At 36.8% G+C, this 21,121-nt stretch overlaps 1 protein-coding gene and 2 long non-coding RNA genes across 3 annotated transcripts in view; 2 read left to right on the top strand and 1 right to left on the bottom strand.

Annotated features, from left to right (window-relative positions):
- Positions 1-1,004: 1,004 nt before the first annotated feature.
- Positions 1,005-21,121, bottom strand: part of SLC1A3 (solute carrier family 1 member 3) — a 62,846-nt gene continuing 42,729 nt past the window's right edge. The window contains exons 4-10 of the mRNA XM_042028483.1: positions 18,601-18,805; positions 17,150-17,192; positions 9,886-10,181; positions 7,618-7,851; positions 5,453-5,647; positions 3,929-4,063; positions 1,005-2,696 (exon numbers count right to left, since the gene is read on the bottom strand). Coding sequence (XP_041884417.1) covers positions 2,492-2,696; positions 3,929-4,063; positions 5,453-5,647; positions 7,618-7,851; positions 9,886-10,181; positions 17,150-17,192; positions 18,601-18,805 — 1,313 coding nt within the window. The 3' untranslated portion in view covers positions 1,005-2,491. The remainder of the gene's footprint in view (positions 2,697-3,928; positions 4,064-5,452; positions 5,648-7,617; positions 7,852-9,885; positions 10,182-17,149; positions 17,193-18,600; positions 18,806-21,121) is intronic.
- LOC121664865 lies at positions 2,695-7,742 on the top strand. Its single transcript, XR_006016159.1, has 2 exons — positions 2,695-2,783; positions 6,083-7,742. It is a non-coding gene; the product is annotated as an uncharacterized LOC121664865 (long non-coding RNA).
- Positions 12,214-21,121, top strand: part of LOC121664864 — a 90,050-nt gene continuing 81,142 nt past the window's right edge. Inside the window, exons 1-2 of the long non-coding RNA XR_006016157.1 lie at positions 12,214-12,369; positions 13,211-13,318. This is a non-coding gene — a long non-coding RNA (uncharacterized LOC121664864). The remainder of the gene's footprint in view (positions 12,370-13,210; positions 13,319-21,121) is intronic.

The following is a 21,121-nucleotide window of genomic DNA, read 5'->3' on the forward strand; positions in this document are numbered from 1 at the left end:
ATCAGAAAATGCCTGTCTGCATCCTAGATTTGCATTCTGTTAGCAAAAAAAAAAAAAAAACCAACAAAAAAACAAACCAGAAAACAAGAAAAAACAACCCATATTTTCTTTCAGTCGTTCATTTAGAGATTCATTTAGAGCCTTCTTGGTTTGACTGCTCAATAACCTATACTAAACCCTGCTCACTTCATTCACTTGAGAGTTCTTGCTCATATTGTCTGGATTACTCAGCTGGAGAAGATGGATGGGAATTTTCAATCCCAAAAATCCAATCTTGCCTGGGAAAAGATTTGTCTTTGATCAGCATGCTGACATTTTCACTACAGTTACTTGTATACTGTATTTATGGACTTGATAAGTGACAGATGCAACATATTGAATGTTTTTTAAATGGCAGCTAGGACAGCGCAAAGGGATCCTTCATTTCTGTCATCAGAATTATTTTGGCAAGGGGAGGGATAAAGAAGAAAACTGGGTATTTTAATAAAACAGATCATTAAACATTATTGTGCCTGTCCATTAATATTTTTTCTTTCTTCCAACTGTTTCTACATTATGAAACTTTCCAGTTTAACCTCTCTTGATGCCATGAAGATTTTTTGCCTTTTCTTTTATACCCCTGTTATACCCTTTTACAACTTCTGTATTCTTAGTGCTTTTTGCCTACATTCTTGGCCTTGTTTTTTCAGCTAAGAGACTAAACATTTTAGAAGCTTTGTAGCTAGGGATCAGTGTGCCCCAGACCCCAAGGTCCTCTCCAGAACACATTCTGTAAACTAAGGTAGAACCATCCAGGGGAAGGCTCCTTGGGGAGGGGGGGCTCATTCTCATTGGGGAATTTTTGATAGATATGCTAATTAATAAAACCTATAATGTTATACCCGATCTTTTGGCAGGGTGCATTTCAGTGCATTCCACCTGGACATGTGCACCTAGGGATCCTTAAAATAAATACCAAGGTGAAATCCCTTTTTCCCTTCTAACTGTGTTTGACTCTTGATTTTAAGATCAGGAAAAGGCATCATTCTAATAATACAAGACAAAAAGGAAAAAGTATATAACTTGTATTTCTAGAAAAGGGCTTCTTCAGGGAATAATCTCGAGTTGAACAAAAAAGCCACTGTATTACAAGTACATTGTTTCCCTTTCTTCATTCTTTCCTTATCTATTTCCTGAAAGTTACCTACAATATTTCATCTTAAAATCCTTTCTAATTAAAATTTCAACATATATTATAGTATTTATTATTTTTCAATTTGCATATCTTTTCCTAATAAAACGTACAAAAGCACCCATTAGTTTTATTTTCTAAAGGCTTTTCTCTTCTTTTTCAGGTGCTACTGATAAACTCTCTAGGAATTCAGAATTTCACATTAAGATAGGGAGCCTTCTCCAGGTGGAAAAATGTGAGTCCAGTTAATACCTCTATAATTTATTAGTGGATCAAGAATTTGGGATGTTTCCAATCAGAAAACCTCTGCTGGTCTCAGGAATTCAGATTCAGAATCCAGCCCATTTAGGATCTGAACATCTCACCCTCTGCACCTTCTGCAGAAGGCTGGCATTGCCTTCTTACAATTGCTTATTAAGTAGCTCATTAGTGCATCCAAAGTGTGCAAATTTTTTTATCCAGACACGGATGACGACACAGCTTCTATCCCAGACCAGGGCCTTGCTCTTACAAACACTTACACACACAGATTGTTTAACTGGGTTGTGATGTTGAAATTAAGGGAGCAAATCCAGATTGGAAATACATACATGCATATGTAAAAGTTTGAGAGCCAGTGGGAGCCAACTAGGCTAAATTTTATAAAGATCAGCTGAAACTAATTTGAAAAACTGTCTAGATAAAATAACTTTCTCAGAAATATTTCATCTCAGCTGGTAAAAGTGCTGATTTGGGGGTATTTTCTTTTCTTTATTTATATATCTTCCCCCTTTTTATCCCCTCAATTAATCTCCTGCTTTTTATTGTCCTGCTAGTATTTGAACAATAATATAATACTAGAGAAAGAAAATCAGATAAAATAGCAAAAGTCCTGTTAATTTACTTAGCTGGATGCAGTTATCAAGTTAGAAGTGTTGATTGTGTGTTTATAGATGTTTAGTATGTTGCAACAGGTGTTTAAAAAAATAAAACCATTTTCAGGCTCTGTTATCTTTTTTGCTTTCCAGTTCATAAAAAAAAAAAAAGAAAAAAAAAAAGATTCACAGGAATGAGTAACATATACACAATCTCTTTTTTTATCCCCAGTTAGCATATGTCTAGCAGGACCAGTGTTGTTGCCTGTTAATTTTTTTTTAAGTGGGAAGCCAACATATACCATGATCACTGCTAGTTTGGAATATATTTTCATTAATTCTTTCCAGTGCGAGCATAAAGGGAGAAATCAAGGAATAGTTGAAGCTGGTGAATTCAAGATATAAATTGCCGGAAAAAGTGTGTGTTTTCTCACACTTGTAGCATTGAACTCACGCTTTCTCTAGCCTACATCTTGGTTTCACTATCTACTGGTTTCTCATTCTCATTTTCTTGCGAGATCAGTTGGTATGGTTTCTTCATTTCATTCTCCTCTATCACAGAATTACCCATTTCAGCATCCCTGTTCTTCAGCTCATGCCGTGATAAATGTTCAACAATTCCTGCTCCAATGGAGTCTCCCAAGACGTTGGTAGTGGTACGGAGACGATCCCTAAGGAAAAAGTAGTGAGTTAATTTCATCCCTTGCTCAAGGAAGCATGCAGACTAGCTGCTAAATTGGCCCTTAAGCAGCCACTAGGTGAGTCACCTGTTTTATGTGCATTCACTTATCTGAACTGTTAATACCACGATTTCTTCTATGGAAATTAACAAATATAGTGGGATGTGGAGTCACAAAATATGTTAATACTCTTAGCAACTTCACAGCAAGAAACAGTCACATGATGAGGATGGCAAAGGGAGCTTATGGCTTCTTGGACGCATTTTGATGTTCTTGGGTATCAAGAGCAAGAGTATCCTCTGAACATGTAAGCCAGCAAGAATCTACCTTGTTAGGTTTGTTTGTCTGCTGACCACAAACTATGATGTGTAATTTAGGGTGGAATTGTGCAGGAATTACTCAAATTAAACTACAAAAATTCATCCCTCTCAGAGGGCTCTGCCCAGGAGATGCAGGAGGCGTCTTGACGAGGAGTGACTGGCAGCGTCAGTAGGTAAGCAGCTACATCAGGTGGTTAGATAATAACTTGAAGACATTATGATCTGATAACAACACAGGCAACTTCTTTCAAGGAGCAGTTGAGAAGACTGAAGGGTAAAAGCCCCAAAAAAGCTAAATAATAAGTGTTAATTGAAATAGGGGCTGGAGGGACCCTTCCTTTGGTTTATTTCCTGGACCTAGGGGAATATCTATATATCTATATATCTATATCTAAAGGTGTATGTCTACAGATAGATGAATGGAAAAACTGAGGGGCAATACTTTGTGGTGGCAGTAACACAATTATTTTTCATTTCTGTGTTCATGGGGTAGACAGATGAGCCTTTCCTCGGTTAGATAGTCAGCAAGGCTGCAATGAATTAGTTGGATCTGATCCAATTCTGAGCCTGATTGATTGAAAAGTTTTCATTGCCATCCTACAAAAAATAAAAGACTAAAGCAATTCTTTGCTTATTTAATTGCAGTGTATCTGAAAGATTTCTTAGTATCCTAACAATACAGGTTTCTAAGTAAAATTTTGCATGCAAAAGGAACCATCATTAAGCAATGTCCTTCATCATCTGCTCTAAGAAAATACCTTAATAGCAAGAAACAGTGATTCTTTTTAGTATTTGTATCCAACTTCCCTCTACAGCAAAACATTGTATTATAGCCAGAATGCCCCAGGCTATTTCACTGCTAAATATGGTCTAAGCCTTTAGCAACTCCATAAAAATACTTACAAGAACCAGTCCACTGCAATGATAAGAGTGATATCATCTGTAGGCAAACCTACTGATGTGAGCACGATGACCATGGTGACCAGTCCAGCTTGAGGAATGCCTGCAGCCCCAATACTGGCAGCTGTAGCAGTGATGCTGTGCGAAGAGATGGCAAGAGCAATTAACAGTAAAAAAGCCTCTCCTTATCATCTGTTAAACTTTAAAACCAGATGTAAAACAAGAAGGTATTTGCTTAGTAGTAAATAAAGACATGAGCCTAGTCCCTTATCTGAACACCCTATAGCTGCAGGGGAGTATGACTCTTGATCCGAAGTGTTTCAGTAAACCTTTATCCAGAAACCTTGAAACATGATTTTGTTAGGTGGTAAAATCCGTACTAGATGCCAAGAGCCAGACAAAAACATTAAAGTTACATGTCCCCACCCATTGAGAAAACTCACTCCACAAGCTCAAACACGTTAAAAGAAAAAGCTGAGGAGGTAGTTCTGTCCTGGCAGATCTAACACAAGAACTTCTGCTCTCTGTCCATCTCACTGTAACTTCATGCCAGGTGAAGTCTCTGTCCTCCAGCAGTTGGCATTCTGCCATCAGAAAACAGAAAGCTGCCAGAAAACCTGAGTCATACAGTCGACTGACTTAGTAAAAATATGCTTGTTCACACCCGGTTTAGGAAGATTTTGTTTTCTCAGGTGGTTTTTCAGGGAGCAGCTCTAGTAATAATGAGTATGAAACAATTGCCTCGGAGGGTGAAGGCAGAGCTTTGTCTTATGTTAATGAATATTGAAATAAACTGGAGGGTTTTATGGAGAGAAGAACTATATATGAACTTTCAGTGTTCCTGAGTGGTAGGTATGTGTCTTTGTCCCACAGTGCCCTTGTGTCTCCTTGCTGACTTTCCTTTCTGCACATGTACCCATCACCCTTTTTCCTTAAACCGTGATAAACATACTGCATAAAGCAGATCAGTTATCATTGAATGCTAACTAGTGAGTTGTTTGCTGTTCTATTTCAAACAAGAAGGCTTGTGTGCTTGAAAACATAACCTGTCTTCACCACTTCTATCAGCTGATACAATAAAAATGTATTACTGCTCCTTACACAGCTAGCCCTGTTTGTATCCTGACACCTGGAAAACACTACCTCTCCTAGCAGTAACATTGTGACGATTTTATGCTTCAGCTTTGTACATGCATTATAAACTACCTGATGCTCATTATAGGACTGTAGGTCCCAATAGCTGCATGAGTTCTTAAAAAAGAAAAATTTGAAATGAATTAAAACCTGTTCTTGTTGTCTTTTTTAAGTGCAGTAATGGGTGTGTCATGTTACAGTTTTGTTAAAAAAATTATCTGAAGGACTATACATGCTGGGGGTCCTTTTGTGTGCAGAAGATGTAGAGGTAATCTGATACTGTAACAGTTCTTGTTTTTAGCTCTAGATACTTATGTTTAATCCCACATAAACCAGCAAGGGGTCATCACAAAGGTCCTTTTTATCAAATGTAGGTAACAGTGGTTTCCATACCTGATTGTGATAATCTGCCCAAAGTTCAGATCAAAGTTGTTGACCTGTGCAATGAAAATTGCAGCCAAAGCCTCATATAAAGCAGTTCCATCCATATTAATTGTAGCACCAACTGGGAGTACAAATCTTGTAACTCGTTTGTCCACTCCATTTATTTCTTCCAGACACTTAAATGTAACAGGTAGTGTTGCAGAACTGAAACAAAAAGAAAGAGGATAATATACGATATAAGTTCTACAGGGAGGGAAAGAGAGGAGAGTCACACATTATAATGACAAGAGAGACTGTTCTGTCTTAGTTTTTATGTGATCTACCAGAACAATTTTTAAATGCAAATCATGAATTTAAGCATTTCTAATGATGAGGGTTCTCCTAATGCTCTTAGAAACTTTTTCCAGCTGTTTGTTACTGCCATTCTCTATGTAATCCCTAGTCTGAAAATGTCTAAATTCAGTGTTATGACACAAGGTTCTTCTGCCAGGCACAGGGATCTATTTAAAATTCCTGCTTCTCACTTTTGAGTCATGGAGCTGTGATTGAATCATCCCTAAACGTTGTTTCCTTGAAGGTATACAGAATGGGCTATTCAAACCTTCAGTAAAAAGCATGTTTTCTCTTATTTATTTGCAGGCTTCCCTGGAAACAGCATTTTGATAAATGGTTGCATTATTTTTGCACCTCTGGGTTAACACCACTAGGCAGCTAAGCACCACACAGCCACTCGCTTGCCTCCACACCTAGATGGGATAGGCAAAACCGAAAGGAACAGTAAAAGCAAGAAAATGGAAGGGTTGAGAATAAAAATGTTTAATAAGTGAGGGAGAAGTTTGGAAGAAGAGCAGAAGAAAACGAAACAATGCAAGTGATACATAAGCACCACTCACCACCTCCCACAGATAGACCAGTGGCCAGCAAGTTCTGAAGTAATAGATGGCCAGCCTTCCTAAAGTCCTCTTTCCCCTTTCATTGCCGAGCATGATGTATGTGGCATGGAATATCTCTTTACCTAGTTTGGTTCATCTGCCTGGCTGTGTGCCCTCCCAGCCCACTGTGAACTCCTCAACTCACTTTGGGGGCAGAGTGAGAGACAAAGAAGGTCCTGATACTGTGCAAATACTGTTCAGCAACAGCTAAAATGTCAGTGTGTGATCATTGTTGCTTTGGCCACAAATCTAAAACATGTCACTATATGAGCTGCTATGAAGAAAGTTAACTCTGTCCAAGCCAGGCCTGTATCTCTGCATCTGATCTCACCAAAGTAAAGAGGTTTTTCAAGACACAGCAAATCAGGTTACTTGATCCCAGTGAAACCTTCATTACTAACTACTTAACAGACTTTGTAGTCTTTGAAAACTCTATCAGTATCTATAAAATACTGGCAAAAAATAAAGAGGCGCTGTGGAAGATTGTGTTAGAAAAATATCTTTGCTGACTGTCATCTTACGGTTGAATTTTAAATGGTTTTTAAATCCACTTGCAGTACAGTATGCTGTCTTGCATCAGCCTAGGTTTTTACTTCAAAATAATCTCAAACACCAAGGACTCAAATTTAGCATTACAGAATCTCCAACTGAAATCCCCCATCTGTAGGAGACATTTTTAAAATCTATTAAAATGGAAGCTGTTTTACAAAAGGTCAAATGGTATAGAAACATACACTTTATCGTAATAATGTTTCCTTCTGTCACACATGCAAACAGTTTTTTAAATTCCTATGACATATCTATGACCATCTCCAAAGAGAAAAAGTGACATTTCTGTTGTGGGTTCTGTATCCATAATTTTCTATCAGGATTTTGGGCACAGAATGTCAGCTGCCGATAGGAATCCCCTCTGGACTTTTCTTTGCTGCTCCATTAGGCCATGCATATCCTTTTCCAGCTCTATCCTTCATTATCAAGCCATTACAAACTACTTAAAATAGCAAACACCAAGATTGACCAAAGTTACAACGGTTCTGGCCATACAGTCTGCATCACCAAACAGAATAACTTCATCCTGTTCAGGGTTTCTTACAGAAAACAGAGTTCAAGTCAGTATCAGAGAGCAGCAGAACTGAAATACAGTGCCCAAGTGAATATAGAGTTCACCAAACATTAGGCAAAATTGTTTCTTAAACCAGTAATACTATAAAAACAATATGGCTTTAAGATACTGTTTTATACCTGGAAGATGTTCCCAAAGCTGTGACTAATGCTTGGATTAAGCCTCCAATAAATACCCATGGATTCTTACGAGTGATCACAAAGTAGAGAAGAGGTAGGACAATGACAGCATGAATTAGCAAACCGATGATAACTGTTACAGTATACATGGCAAGCTGACCACCGATCACACCCATATCTTCCATCTCAACAATTTTTCCAGCAATCAAGAAGAGAATTCCAAGTGGAGCATACCTGCAAACAAGAAATCAAAATAGGATTACAAAACAAAGTAGAGATTCGGTCCCCCATCCATACTGTTTGTGTTTATATGCATAAATGCAGAATTTCACTGTTAGGATGCTCCTATTCAGAAGCAGTTCAAGAACTTTTCAACTCTGAACAGCTCAACCTGGATTAAACCACAGCAGTGAATGTTTCTGGTGGGATTCAATGGATTCAGCATCTGGTAAGGATTTCAAGATGTATAAAATCTTGAAATAGCATCACCTTTTAGACAGGCAGGGAAATGAACTCTCCTTGGAATTCAGGTGTAGTTTAAAAGCTATTTTAGCCAATTCTGTTACAATTCTGCCTGTGTGAATGAAGACTCTACCAACATATGTGTAGACTATGCCAAGCACCCAGTTCTATTCTAGTGCTGTTTCCCATGCTGCTGGGGAAGGAACCTGCACAGAAGTCTGATAACTTCTGAAGGTTTCAAGCGGCTTCTGATGCCCAAGATATTTAGATTTTTATATTTTCCATATATTCGTAGCTTTGTAGATTGCTAAAGCATGGTTGTAGCTTTTAGTATTTTTCCTATCTTTCTTCCCTACATTTAGGAGCAAGAAGCTTACCTCCTTAAAGCATTCCTAAATATTGTTCAGTCTTATTCCAAGAAGACAACCAACTACAAGGATGCTCTGTTTTCCAACCAGAATCTGGACCAGATATAACAACAGTGGGGTAAAAGAAACCTCTGGACTTCTTTTAGTGGGGCAGGACCCCAGGAGTTATTACCTAGCCAACTAACCTTTTAATTGAACGGTGTATGATAGGTATACTAATTGACTAACCTTATAAAAATTGTGTATACCAAGTGTGATTTTTGCCATATTGTGTACCTGAAAGGTTTCAACTAGAGGTTTGTTTTTATATTCACTCTAATGTTGTTGGGAAGATCTCTTCTATTTTCCAGGCATCACTTCTGGCTGTGTTACATTCCATCCAGTAGGGCACTGAATAAATATATTCATCAGCACGAAGAAATCTGTATGACAAATGTTGGCTGCATTGTGGGACAGCAGCACAGATGGGATGAACTGGTTTTCCCTATCAGGAAGCACAGCTAGAGGTGAAAAAAGAGCTGGTGCTGGGCATAAAACTTGAACATAATTCTGCTGCAGCACTACTTTAGGTACAGCCTTATTACTATAAATGTTCACTTGTCTTCTCACGGTAAGATACCACAGAACAGAATCTATTCACTCTATCTCAGCTCCCCTTTACGCCATCACGTCCATGCAGAAATTTATCTGAATCCTCTGCTTTATAATTTTAAATGTGCTTGTGAAGGAGAAAAGATTTTAGTTATTGGAGTTCATATCTAGTGTTTGCTGCTGGATAGACTCTTCGAGTTGATTTGGTTTTTTTCTGTAGTAAAGAAGGCAACAAGACGTTACTTCTTTTCATAGTTAACCTTCTACCTGGAGAATAATGAAAAGAATTTGAAAAGATTTCATACCTTGAGGGAAAAGGTATTTATTTTATTTACCTAATGAACACGATAAAGAAAGCAGGAAAATTATGTGTATGTGTGAGCAGTGCAGCTACAATGCAAGGATGTATGGATACACCCCACAACTACAGGAACTAGCTGTGCTGGAAAATTATGATAACGAGGTTTTGCTGTGTAGAAATAAGATTATGGGAGAGGTTTGTTGGTTTTCTTTAATGAATTCAGATTAAGATATAATGAAACTTCAACATCTCACGCTGTGATTGCTATCTTTATGAAGACATAGAATACCTCTGTAAAAGGGTAGAAACTTCTGCCATAGACCCTGATTCTTCTCATGTCAAAAGCAAAACCCACTGAAAGAGCTGGTGTGTTTGGGCAAATTATTGTCACAGAGAGTTACAGCTCTAGAGCTCACTCATGAAAAAAGCTACAAGGTAGATACAATCTTATTGTCTGACTTTCCGCCAAACAGTGCCCAGTGCCGAACTGTGATGAAAAAATATTGTTTAGTAGCTTAGAAAGGAATTTATCGAAGAGGCACTTACCACATGATTAGAGCTACCAATCTCATGATAGCCTCATTAAGGCTATCAAAGAAGTCTTTCAATGCCTGACCTTGCTCCCTCATGCTCCCAATCACCAGGCCAAAGCTGATTGAGAACACCACCAAGCCAAGGGCATTCACTCCGTTCACAGAACCTGGAACAGGAACTATTTCCTCTTTCATTCGGGTGAGAGCTTCCATTGCTTCTGACACGTTGTTGATTATGGAAGTCACCGTGGATGTGTCATTGGATGGAATAGTTACTTTAAACTTTCTCTTTTCATAATTGGTTTTGAACTGTTAAAACAAAAATAAAAGAAAGATAGAAATTCGGTGAATCATAGCAAACAAAGTTACTGTTTTTATTATTATTAAATAATCACAATTTAAATAAGTTATTTACTATTGTAGGACATTTGAATTTTCTGCTTAATATTTTTAGGTAAAATGTGCTATGATGAAAATTTGAATTTCCTGAAAGCAACAAAAATTCGTAATAACTTCTAACACAAAATGTTTAGCTTTAGCTTCTAGAAATCATTTTCTCATAAACAGGCCAAAGTCATCTGCAAAAGATTCAGATTTGTCATGCTCCTGTATCTGGTAATAAAACTATTGATTCTTAGTTTGTGTTTTATATAAATTGCTATTTTTCCCTGCAACAAAATTCCAACCTTTTTTAGTCTTTTTTTGGCTAGCGAAAAATATTTTTTTGTGCTCTGTAGTTTCTTTATTTCTTCATCTTTTTGTATTAAAAAAAATTAGACTGAAGCTAACTTGAATACAGCATACCTCTTTTTTCCTTTGTTATGGCAAAGTCATTAGTTTACTCTGCAGTACAAGTCACCACACTTCTTAACTAAGGAAATGATTATACTTTAAATGGTTCCATTATGGAACAGACAAATGGATTTCTAAATATCAATATGGTCCTAAATGTGTGCTTTGAAAACCAGTCTTTCACCCCCTAATGTTTTCCCAAAGAGAAATTTACATCCCAAATATTTCTATCTGGGCTCAAAAAGCCCTGCTGTCCTGTCCAAAGCATAAAGCATGCTGAATATCACTAGTATAATGTTTCTTATGTATCTCAGGATGCTAATTAGTCCATTAAAGCAGCAGAACACTGGCGTCAAGGTTTGGATTTTTATTGTTTCGGAGCTACCAAGAAAAGAGAACTATGTCCCCAAGTTTAAGTATCACTACTGATATCTGGAGACTGTTGAACACTTCAGAAGTACTTGAGTGAAATGAATTAATTATGACCAGGATGGGAAACCTAAGTATCATCATCTTTCAACACTAGTCTGATTTGATGTTGCTTTCTGCACCTCAATAGTTTCATGCACCCCTTCCAACATATTTGAGGTATCCCTCTAAAGGCTCTAAGTTTTTCAGAATGTCAAATAAAACCTGCTGCAGGATACTTATAGAAAGTTTCTGAATAATATGTAGCAGAACAAACCTACATGAAGGTCAGATACTCTCGAGTCTTGAATAAAATTTGTTAAAATCTTTTACAATTTGGGCTGTGCAGAATTCAGCTGAGAGCACTATGAGCAGTTGGCTGACATGGAAAAGCCCACTACCACTGCCTCACCAACTCACATCCAACCTGTGATAGTTCTTGTTTGATCTCTTAGTGAGATAATTCTACTTTTCAAAGTAGATTTCAAAGTACCAAGCAAAAAAAGGCACCATTTTTTGGGTAAAACCTGTGGAGGTGAATCAGTTCTCACTGACTGACAGGGAAGAACCAGGGAAGGTGGGATGGGGTTATCTCTTTAAGTAACAGAGTGTAAATGGAAATGTAATATAATGTGCTCACTGAAGTGCTTTTTATTCTGTCTTGTCAGCAATGTTAAAATACCGCCTAACACTTTACATCAAACACAAAGATTCTTGCCTTCAAAAACCTGTGTTAGAAAGAATTTGACATGGTAATATGAATAGGCCTTAATTTTGGGCTCATTCTTTAATTTTGTTTGCAGCAGGAACATGCTTTTAATTCTGTGTTATTTAAGTTTCTTTAGAAATATAATGTGGATTTTAGGAACTCACTCAGCAAAGTCCTTTTCCATTTCGTCTACTATACTGGGCCACAGAGATGTAGGTCTTACCTGATCGCTCACCTTATTCACCAGACTTAAGTATTCAGAAATATTGCTAGGGAGAATAGTCTTTATGGAACCCCTGCTAGAGCAGTGGAGAAACATCTTATTTAGAGTGTGATTCAAAATGATAAGCTAAGCAATGGGAAGCAGAGCAACTTTATTTGCTCTGGAATATTTACTTGAGCTGCTCTTACTTTCGTTATAGCTGGCTCAGCCCCAGGACATCCCTGTGGATATGCCTTCTGTGGATCTTACACCCAAAGTTGTCTATCAAAAGTAATGAGAAGTTTCCTGGTGAAGCAAAAGAAATCAAGGAAGACCAGATACAGGAAACACAAGGGATGTATCTACTAAGGAAAACAGTGTAGAGTGTAGGTTGAGCTTTATTCTTAGTACTGCTTTTTTAAATTACATTAAAGGCAAAACACCACCACAAAACGTATTTTCTGTGTGTGAAATGGTGAAAAAGCCAACTGCTTATAGGAAGTGACTGGATGAAGAACCACCTTCAAAATGTTAGAGAGTGTTTTGAAATAGATGAGTTAATAGCAGGGTTGATTATTTCTGCTGTGCAGAGTAACTGGTGGCAAGAAATAATTTTTTGAGTTTTTATAACATTCCTATTTTCATCAGATCTCTATCTCAGTGGCAATCAGAGTTACCAGCTTTTAATGTAGCTCAAACTGACAGTTTAATATCACATTTTGATTTGGCTGATTCCTGTTCCTTTGCAACTTTCAGAAATAGAAGAAATTAGACAAAATAAAACTGCTAATTGTAGGCTTAAGGGTCTCAGGAGAGAGACCAGAGGTCCATTCACTGATAATATGTGATGGGCTAGGCAACATCACTGAAGTCCTGTCATTTCTGAGGATACTTGGAGCATTATGTCTCCAGGAAGAGGTATTTTTGCCCAGTAAGATTTTAGATGCAAAATACTCATAATTTTTCCTTAAGTTCATGTATCAAGAACAGTTGAGGAGCAAGATAAGTGATATTTGAATGCATTAATTTGAACAGCTTTCTATAAAAAATCATGTCTGCAAGTGAAATGCAAAAATAATGCATTTTTACAAGACATGGTGGTAAAGAACAACTGGAAAATTAATTTTAATTAACTTAGCACACTATGAAATAGACAATATAGTTGCTGTATTGAATAATGCATTGAATCAGTTGTTTACGCTTTCATTATTATTTTGTTTTTATTAGTGATTCAAGATACACATAGTCATTTGACTTGGATCTATTGAAGGACTTCAAGGATGAAACATTGTAATCTGGCAGCAGCACATCCTGGTGGCTTATCTTGCTGAAAAGGTAACTATTCTGGAAATTCATAATTCACTGTCATAATTTACTCTGAGATAATGTAATTAGTACTGTCTTTGCTAAGTCTGTATGATGATGCTGCATTTAGACAATACTGACTTTAAAAGCAACAAGTTTGCTTAAATGCAACCCCAAAAATTTAAAAGAAATTAAGACAGAGATATTCCATCTTAAGTGGTTTTTTTCTTTGTTTTCCATATGGATATGTGCAAAAGCATTCTAAATTTTCTCCCTAAGAGCTGATGACACAAGCCATAATATATATTAACTAGCCCAAATTATCATGAGGAATAGACACCATATATTGGTAGTAGTAATTTCTGGATGTATGATTAACACTTCCAATTCCTTTGATAATGACGAGTTCAGGAAAGAATATGTAGTCAAAAATATCTCAGAAGGAATGTAGTTCTTTAAGCTTCAGCTGGCATCAAGTTCTACCTATTCACACCAGAATGACCCTCCCCACATTTTTAGATTGATTCTGTCTCTTAATTCCACAAGTTTGCTTGCATTTCTTCTGCTCTTTGATAGACCCCCAGAGCACAGCACAAAGAACAAGTAGCTAAGAAGCAGTATCTGCTTAATAAGCAGACTGCTCACTACTGCTCAGCCCCAGGCTAGACATAATTTCTTAATTTAGCAAAGAAAGAAAAACTAAGAGATAGTGGCCAGAGCTGCAAGGTAAACCCAAAGATTTATTCAGATATCCTTAAACTGGGGGTGAATGCAGGGGCATTGAGAAAATTTTGAACAAAGTAATCTAATTTTAGGTATATGTGGAGTATCTAGTTGCAGTCAATATATTCAGATTCTCTCGTTACTCATAAAAGTCATGAAAACCTCAAATGATCTGTGCATAGTGAAGGTCACATGGAAATATAACCACAAGTCATATGGAAATCACCAGCACCAGAAGACATGTTATTTAGATTAATAATCTGCTGTTTAAGAATCAGCCTGAGAAGGCTGAGGTACTCAATGAGTTCTTTGTCTTGGTCTTCATTGTCTGGCAGTCAGGCTTTCCATCTCTCAAGTCCCTGAATGTTCAGGTGGAATTTGGAGGAGCAAAGTCCCTCCTGCTGTAAGCAAAAGCTTGGAATCACCTGATGAAACTGAATGGAGGTCTTTTGGACATGACAAATGCATCCCAGGGTCCTGAGGGAAGCAAACCACTCTCCATCATACTTGAAAATTCATGTCAGTCAAGTGTAAAGATGAAAAAATCTACTGGGAAATAAAATGTGCAAAGAAGGAGGATGAGGAGGAGTAAAAGAAAGGGGAGGCAGCTTTGCCTCACAGTCTAGTTGGAAAGAAACACTAAACGGAATCCAAAGGACTAATCGGAAAGGAGAACAGTAGGAAATATAGGAAGATATTGCCTGGATAGGTCCTAAGGTTCCAGTCTCCCTTCTGGACTCTTCATCTCCCAGCAGCAATCCTGTAAAAGCTTTCCCAACTCCTCCTAACAGCACTCCCGCTTTGGTTATGCTCCTCACGCAGTTCCATTTCTTTTCGCACCTTCCAGTGAGTTCCAGTATAAACTAGGAAAGAAACCTGCCTAAAGATGCTGTGAGACAGAATGTGCACATCTGATCTATCCAAAGATGTGATTTAAATGTTCAGTGCATATTCCAGCGATTATTTTCAGGTGTGTAAAGCTGTGGGTCAGTATTACACTGTTGAGTGTGGACAGCTACGGGTAGTTTTGTGTGTTTTGTGTTTGGGCCATCAAACACAGTGTTACAGAAACAGATTTGTGCCAGATGGATCATTCTTGTTCATAAATCTTCTGAGAAATGCATGACCGAATGGATGGAACTTTCTTTTTGAAAAGAAAGTTACGGGGTCGGATATAAAAAATCATCTGGATACCTATTAATATTACACATACTTGCAAGTTCAGATCTTAATTTAATGAATCTACTACCACAAAATAACTTTTAGATAAAAATCTAGGGTTTGGTACCAAGTTGAAAAAGTAATAGTATGACAAATTTAAAATCCTGGTACTTCACTAATCCTGGTACTTTTCAGTTGCTGCTGAAAGTCAGTAAAAGCTTTCACTAAATATGTCCTGGATTTTTGAATTGTTTTCTAGAAACCCCTTAAGATGTAAAGCACGTGAGAAATACAATATATTTAATGTTAACAGAATATACAGGACATCTTTAATTAAGAACATGGGTTTAGAACTGCTAGTCACTGAGCCAAGTTTCCTGTTGCTATGGAATACTTTATCAAAAGAATTTTTTCGTCTGTATTGGAAAACTGCTGAAGTGTTCCTATAACTCCTAAATGAAGATGCTTTCAGGAATTCAACTTTTAAGTAACGTAGGGTTAAAAACTACTAATTTCCAGTTCAAATTCAGGAATAGTGATTTCATCTTCTTTTTGTATGTTTTTATCTTATTTACCTCCATACAAACTATGTTTCAGAAACCTTTGTGGTTTTTCTAATTTGTTTGCTTTATGTACTTTTCATTTTTGTTTATTATGAAGTCTTTACTTTTTCCTTTAAGGCATTTATATCCTTCAATATAACTGAGATCAAATGAATGGCTTGTTATCTGCTTAAATAATTTCCCAAATCTTTTTGAAACTGCAATCTGGGAGGCACTTTGATTGCTCTCAAGACCTCTAGATAATAACTTCCAAATTTGAGAGATTTATGAAGAATACTTGCTGCTACGTCTATAACTTTATGCCCTAATTATTTCATTATTTTGAGATAAAGATCATATCATTCCTGTACTTTATTACATTAAATTCTTTGAATTTATTTCTAGTTTAGATATAGAGGTTTTCATTTCTATACTGCTCTTCTGCATCAGTGTACTGAGTTCATCAACATCCTTGCTGAAGACAGAGGCATGGCATTTGTTAGTCTTGGACCTGGGTCTAGTTTGCTTTTTTAATTTTAATCTAGAAATCTTTAATGCAGAAAGTCACTCCTTTTTATTGGTTTCTGTTTATATAACTAGAGAGAATGTTACAATTTCTTTTCAACTCTTCTGCAAGATGTAACTCAGCTGGCTTTGGAAAGTTTATACTTTATGCTCTTCTTGACCTTCACATTTCAGCTTTTTTTATTGCTACAGCAGTAGCTGGTAAGTAATATCAGTTCAAGATTGTCTGTGAGGTCAATGTGAAGCAATTAGATTATGGAAACATACATTCTAGGTTTCACTGAATCTATAATGTCTTCCTGTAAAAAAAAAGAATGTGACTAGTTATTGTTATTTTCTCTGTAGGACAGCTGAGGTTAAGACCAAGCTAACAATAGAGGCTTTTGAGAAGCAATATAAAAACGTACTCCCATGGACTTCTACCACAGGTGACAGGAAGTTCTTAATTTGCCTTTTTTTTGATAATGTCCACAAATTTTTTTTTCTCTTTCGAACCTTTTTGTCACATGACATTCTTGAAATTCTTCCAGTCTTTGCACAGATGGTGAATATCTCAGTATCTCCCAGTTTAACATAACACTGTTTTAGAAAGGCAAATCCTGAGTTCATTTTAATGAACCTTGCTGTCAACATCTGAATTTGACATTTTGAAAAAAATAATTTTTTGACTTGCCAAGCCTGGTTTTCTTCACTTCCCATAGCAAATATTGTTGTCTCAATATGATTGAAAACAGAGCATAGATTTGGTTAGCTTAGTTCAGGAGTTTTTGAGACAGCTGGCAGCATATATAAGTTATGTTTCTGCTGTAAGTGGTATTAACAAGAATGTGATATTCCTAAGGCAAATGTGGTTACATTTAATTTCTTACCTCTTCATGTTTTATTTGGAAACAAAAAAAAATATTTTTACCTGTTTAAAGCAAGCTTCCACCAGATTTGGAGGGAACATATTTCTGTGAAAGAGAAAGAAAGTAACATGAGAAGCAATAATAAGCTAATAATTCCTTTAGTAAGGACACAGCTAATAAAAGAATTGACCAGCTAATTTTTGAAGGAATCCTAAGACAAATATGTGATAACATATACAGTGAGTAGACCGTTGCACATAGCATTGGCCTGGTTAGCTTTACTGGGATGAAAATTAGGATTGGATGGTTCCTGGCAATTGGAATCTCTGTATTTGTATTGTATCGCAAGTCTGGTTATGGAGCAGTACACTAACTAAATTACTAAATGTACAAAGCTCTATGGGACAAGACTCACTTTTAATTTTGTACTTATTAATGCTTTATGAATCCAGATTAATAAATAATTTAATAATACTTAATGTATTTTGAGTTCTCAAATAGTTTTTGCTCTTATGTAGCCTAGTACTTCATGATATTTATCACTTGATTATTATTTATCACTTGATTTGTTGTGACTAAACCCCAAATCTTTCTGATGTTTGAATATTCTATAATAATAATAATACATACATACATGTGTGTGTACATTTGTTGCAGATGGGGGTTTGTTTCTTTGTTTTCTTTGATTTGTGCATTTCTGAGGGATTTAGAAGCAGCCTAATTGAATAAATCTCGAGGAATCTGAGCGCAGACCTCTTAATGGAGGTTACTGTAGTCCCCCTTCCTGGCAGCACGATCCTTGGAGGCCTTTCTCTGTGTCTCTGGATTCTCCAAATGGGTTAGCGGAACAAAAAACTTTGGTGGTTTCACCTGTGGAAAAGCTCCTGAGTTCAAAACCTCAGCTTCCCTACTCCCTACAATACATCTGTGGCATACTAGCTCTATAGAAGAGTTATTGCAGAGTCTCTGAGCAAGGAGAAAACAAGGTTTTACATCTGTGCCCTCTATTTCAAGCATGTTACTTGCCTGTTCCTGGAAGTTATTTCCCATTCATATAATTGAATAAATTGAGTAGATGCACCCAGATTGGTGGCTACAAATCAAAATTAAAACGAGTAACTAAATCAGGGGTTCAAGTGAAGTGAGAAAACTGTTGCAAGTTAGAAGAAAAGTGGAGGAATTTGGTAGTAAGGTCTGTGCTTTGGAAGAAGGAAAAAAGACCCATGCAGATAGCAAAACAGAGGTCTTTCTTTTGTGCATGAAAGAAAGAAAGAATCGGTCTTTTTTTCAGTATTAAAAGCAGTTTCTTCCCCCGCAACAGCTTGATTTGGAAATAAATCCATGTATCCTTTTGTAGCATTGTAAGGGTTAGAGATATTGATATCACACAGTTGAAAGAAATTTGGCAACTTTATGCAGTCACTGTTTAAAATTCTCTACTTTTTTTCTCTGTGAATCTAAATATTACCATCATAGCTATTGGTACAGAAAATGTGCAATATCATAGCCATACCTGATTAAATCAAGAAAGGCATCTGCTGCTGTCACTTGCACAATTTTGCCTTCTCTGTGCATGTTTTCCTTTGTACCTTTCCCGGGGTGGATGATGACCACAATGATTATGCCAATCAGTACAGCAATGATAGTAGTGCTCATGTAGTAGACTACTGCTCGGACTCCCATCTTCCCTGAGGCTTTACTATCCAGGGCAGCAATTCCTAGTAAATTTAAGCACAACAACATGCAACTGATATAGTTGTGAGTAAAGGGTATGACCTAAGCATAATGAAAATAGTTCTGTGGGAAGAGTTTTGATGACTAGGACACTTAAAGCTACCCAAGGCAAGATGTCCCTCTTTTGCAGCTCATTCTGTCACTGTCTTCCCACTCCACCCCTAGTTACATAATTTTCTATAACAAGAGTTACAGCTTTCTGTGCTTTCTTAACACTTCATTAAATGCAAAGATCATTGGTCTGATGCAGTGTGGCACTCCCTATATATTCCAGTGAGACAATTCATGCTTTCTGATTAGTGTAGTTACAACAGTCTGAAAAATGTGCTGCACATAATTTGTAAAATAGAAAATAGAGTACTCTTGAGTGATGTTGATGATTGCTACAATTAACATATATGAACAGTTTTCTTTAATCCCCAATGGGCTACCTCAGTTTACCTCTGTCCCAAGCCACGGGACTTTAAAACAGATTAAATGCTGCTAACCTGTTTCGGAAAATCCTTACCATAAAGGTATGAATAAACCTATATTTCCTCCCATAAACTTGCAGGACTTGCAACATTAATCCTAATTCTTGGCTGTGTTTGGATCTACTGTGAATATTAGGGTGCTCCCTATGGCATCTTCTATAGTATTTTTTTCATGAGATTACACTGATGAATAGCTGCAATATGTTTTTTAAAAGAAGGTGCCGTTCTGTCAGGGAAAGAGTTCTGAGTCTCTGAGAAGGAACGTCTCATGAGGACTGTCAGAAATGGAAATGCTCTTTCTCTTTCCAGCAGTCGCAGCTACGTCTTGCTAGCTCTTCTCCTCAAAATGTCCCACTGTTCCTTCTCCTCAATATTTGCCCATACTCCATCTGGAGGCCTGTGCCATCTGTCTCAAACCAGGGCTCAGGCTTCTTGTTGCAATCAAGCTTTCAAAGTGCTAAATGAAAAAAGGAGTTTTGAAAGGATCTTTTAGCTTTATTATTTCCTCCTATATGGAATTGCCTAACCCATACTTCCATGGACTGCCTACACATGTATATAGATGCCGCCTTTGAACATATAAAAAAATTTGACCACCTTCTGTTCTGGCTGTCTGTCTCAGAGGAGAAAGCATTTAGAATAAGGCAAGAGGACTGCAGGAATATAAATAATATGGAAATATAAAATTTGAATCATTGCCTGGCAAAACTAAATGTTCTTCAAATCATTGTAGATAGAACATCTTTCTGTCTGTCTTCTAAAGGAGGAGATACATTCTATTGGAGCTACAGTGAAAGTACTCTAGTCCCTGATGCAGCAGAGATCAAGGATGTGTCCCAGGCTCTAATCAAATCTTCAAAGTATTACACCAATCACATGCTTCATACTTACCCTTTCAGTTCACCTTTCTTCATTTTCTGCCCTTTTGGCAGAAATCATTAGAGCCAGTAAGATTCATACACACAAAAGGAATTCCATCACTAGATTCACACACTAAATTTCTTGGCTTATGTGTGCCATTGTAGTGGAAGGAAAAATGTTATTGGTACAGCAAGAAACTGAACATGGAAATCCAACATTTGAAGCATTTGATCCTTCATTTCTCTACTCAGATTTTCCACCTGCAAAACTGTATTATAATTTTCATGGTAAGTTTACATTTATGTTCTGAAATTCTGTGAGGAAAATGGTAAACACTAGCAAGTAACAAAGAGCTTTCTTAACTTTACAAATGGGAAGTCCTGTAGCCCTCTTACTCATGAATGGAAGATTGGTTATTTTTTTGGAGTCCACAAGTAAGGTAAATATAAAATAATGCAAATATGGTTAGCCAAGGCAAGAAATAATGTTAATAATTTTTTGAGAATTTCAGATCTGCTATTGAATTGTACAGCATTTATCTCAGACAGCATTTATTACAAATTTTATTTTTAAAGTATGAATAAGAAACTTAAAACATAACTTAGAAAGTGAAAAATGAATGTTCACATATTAGTCAGTCAATTTAATTTTTGTATGTGTTAATTGGGGTTTTTTAAATGTTCTTTTTCTTTCTAAAGTAGCAACAAAGGTCTATCTATTTTTTCATTTTGCATAAGACCATTTTTATACTTTTTTTACAACATGAGCAAACCTATACAGTTTGGTAGGAATGTTTGGAAATGCAGAGATTTTGAATCAGTTGGTTCCCAGCATTCTGCCCTTTACAGATAATAGGTTCAACACCAGATGCTAAGCACTGTCAGTCTTAGAGGATTTCCCGCCATACCTGCCTGTGCTTTAACCAAACCTGACAGTTTATTTGTACTTCACCCTTGAGTCTCCTAT

This window comes from Corvus kubaryi, unplaced genomic scaffold (genome assembly GCF_017639235.1).
Source record: "Corvus kubaryi isolate FWS band 111438036 unplaced genomic scaffold, C.kubaryi_AGA036_p1.0 37308, whole genome shotgun sequence".
NCBI lineage: Eukaryota > Metazoa > Chordata > Aves > Passeriformes > Corvidae > Corvus > Corvus kubaryi.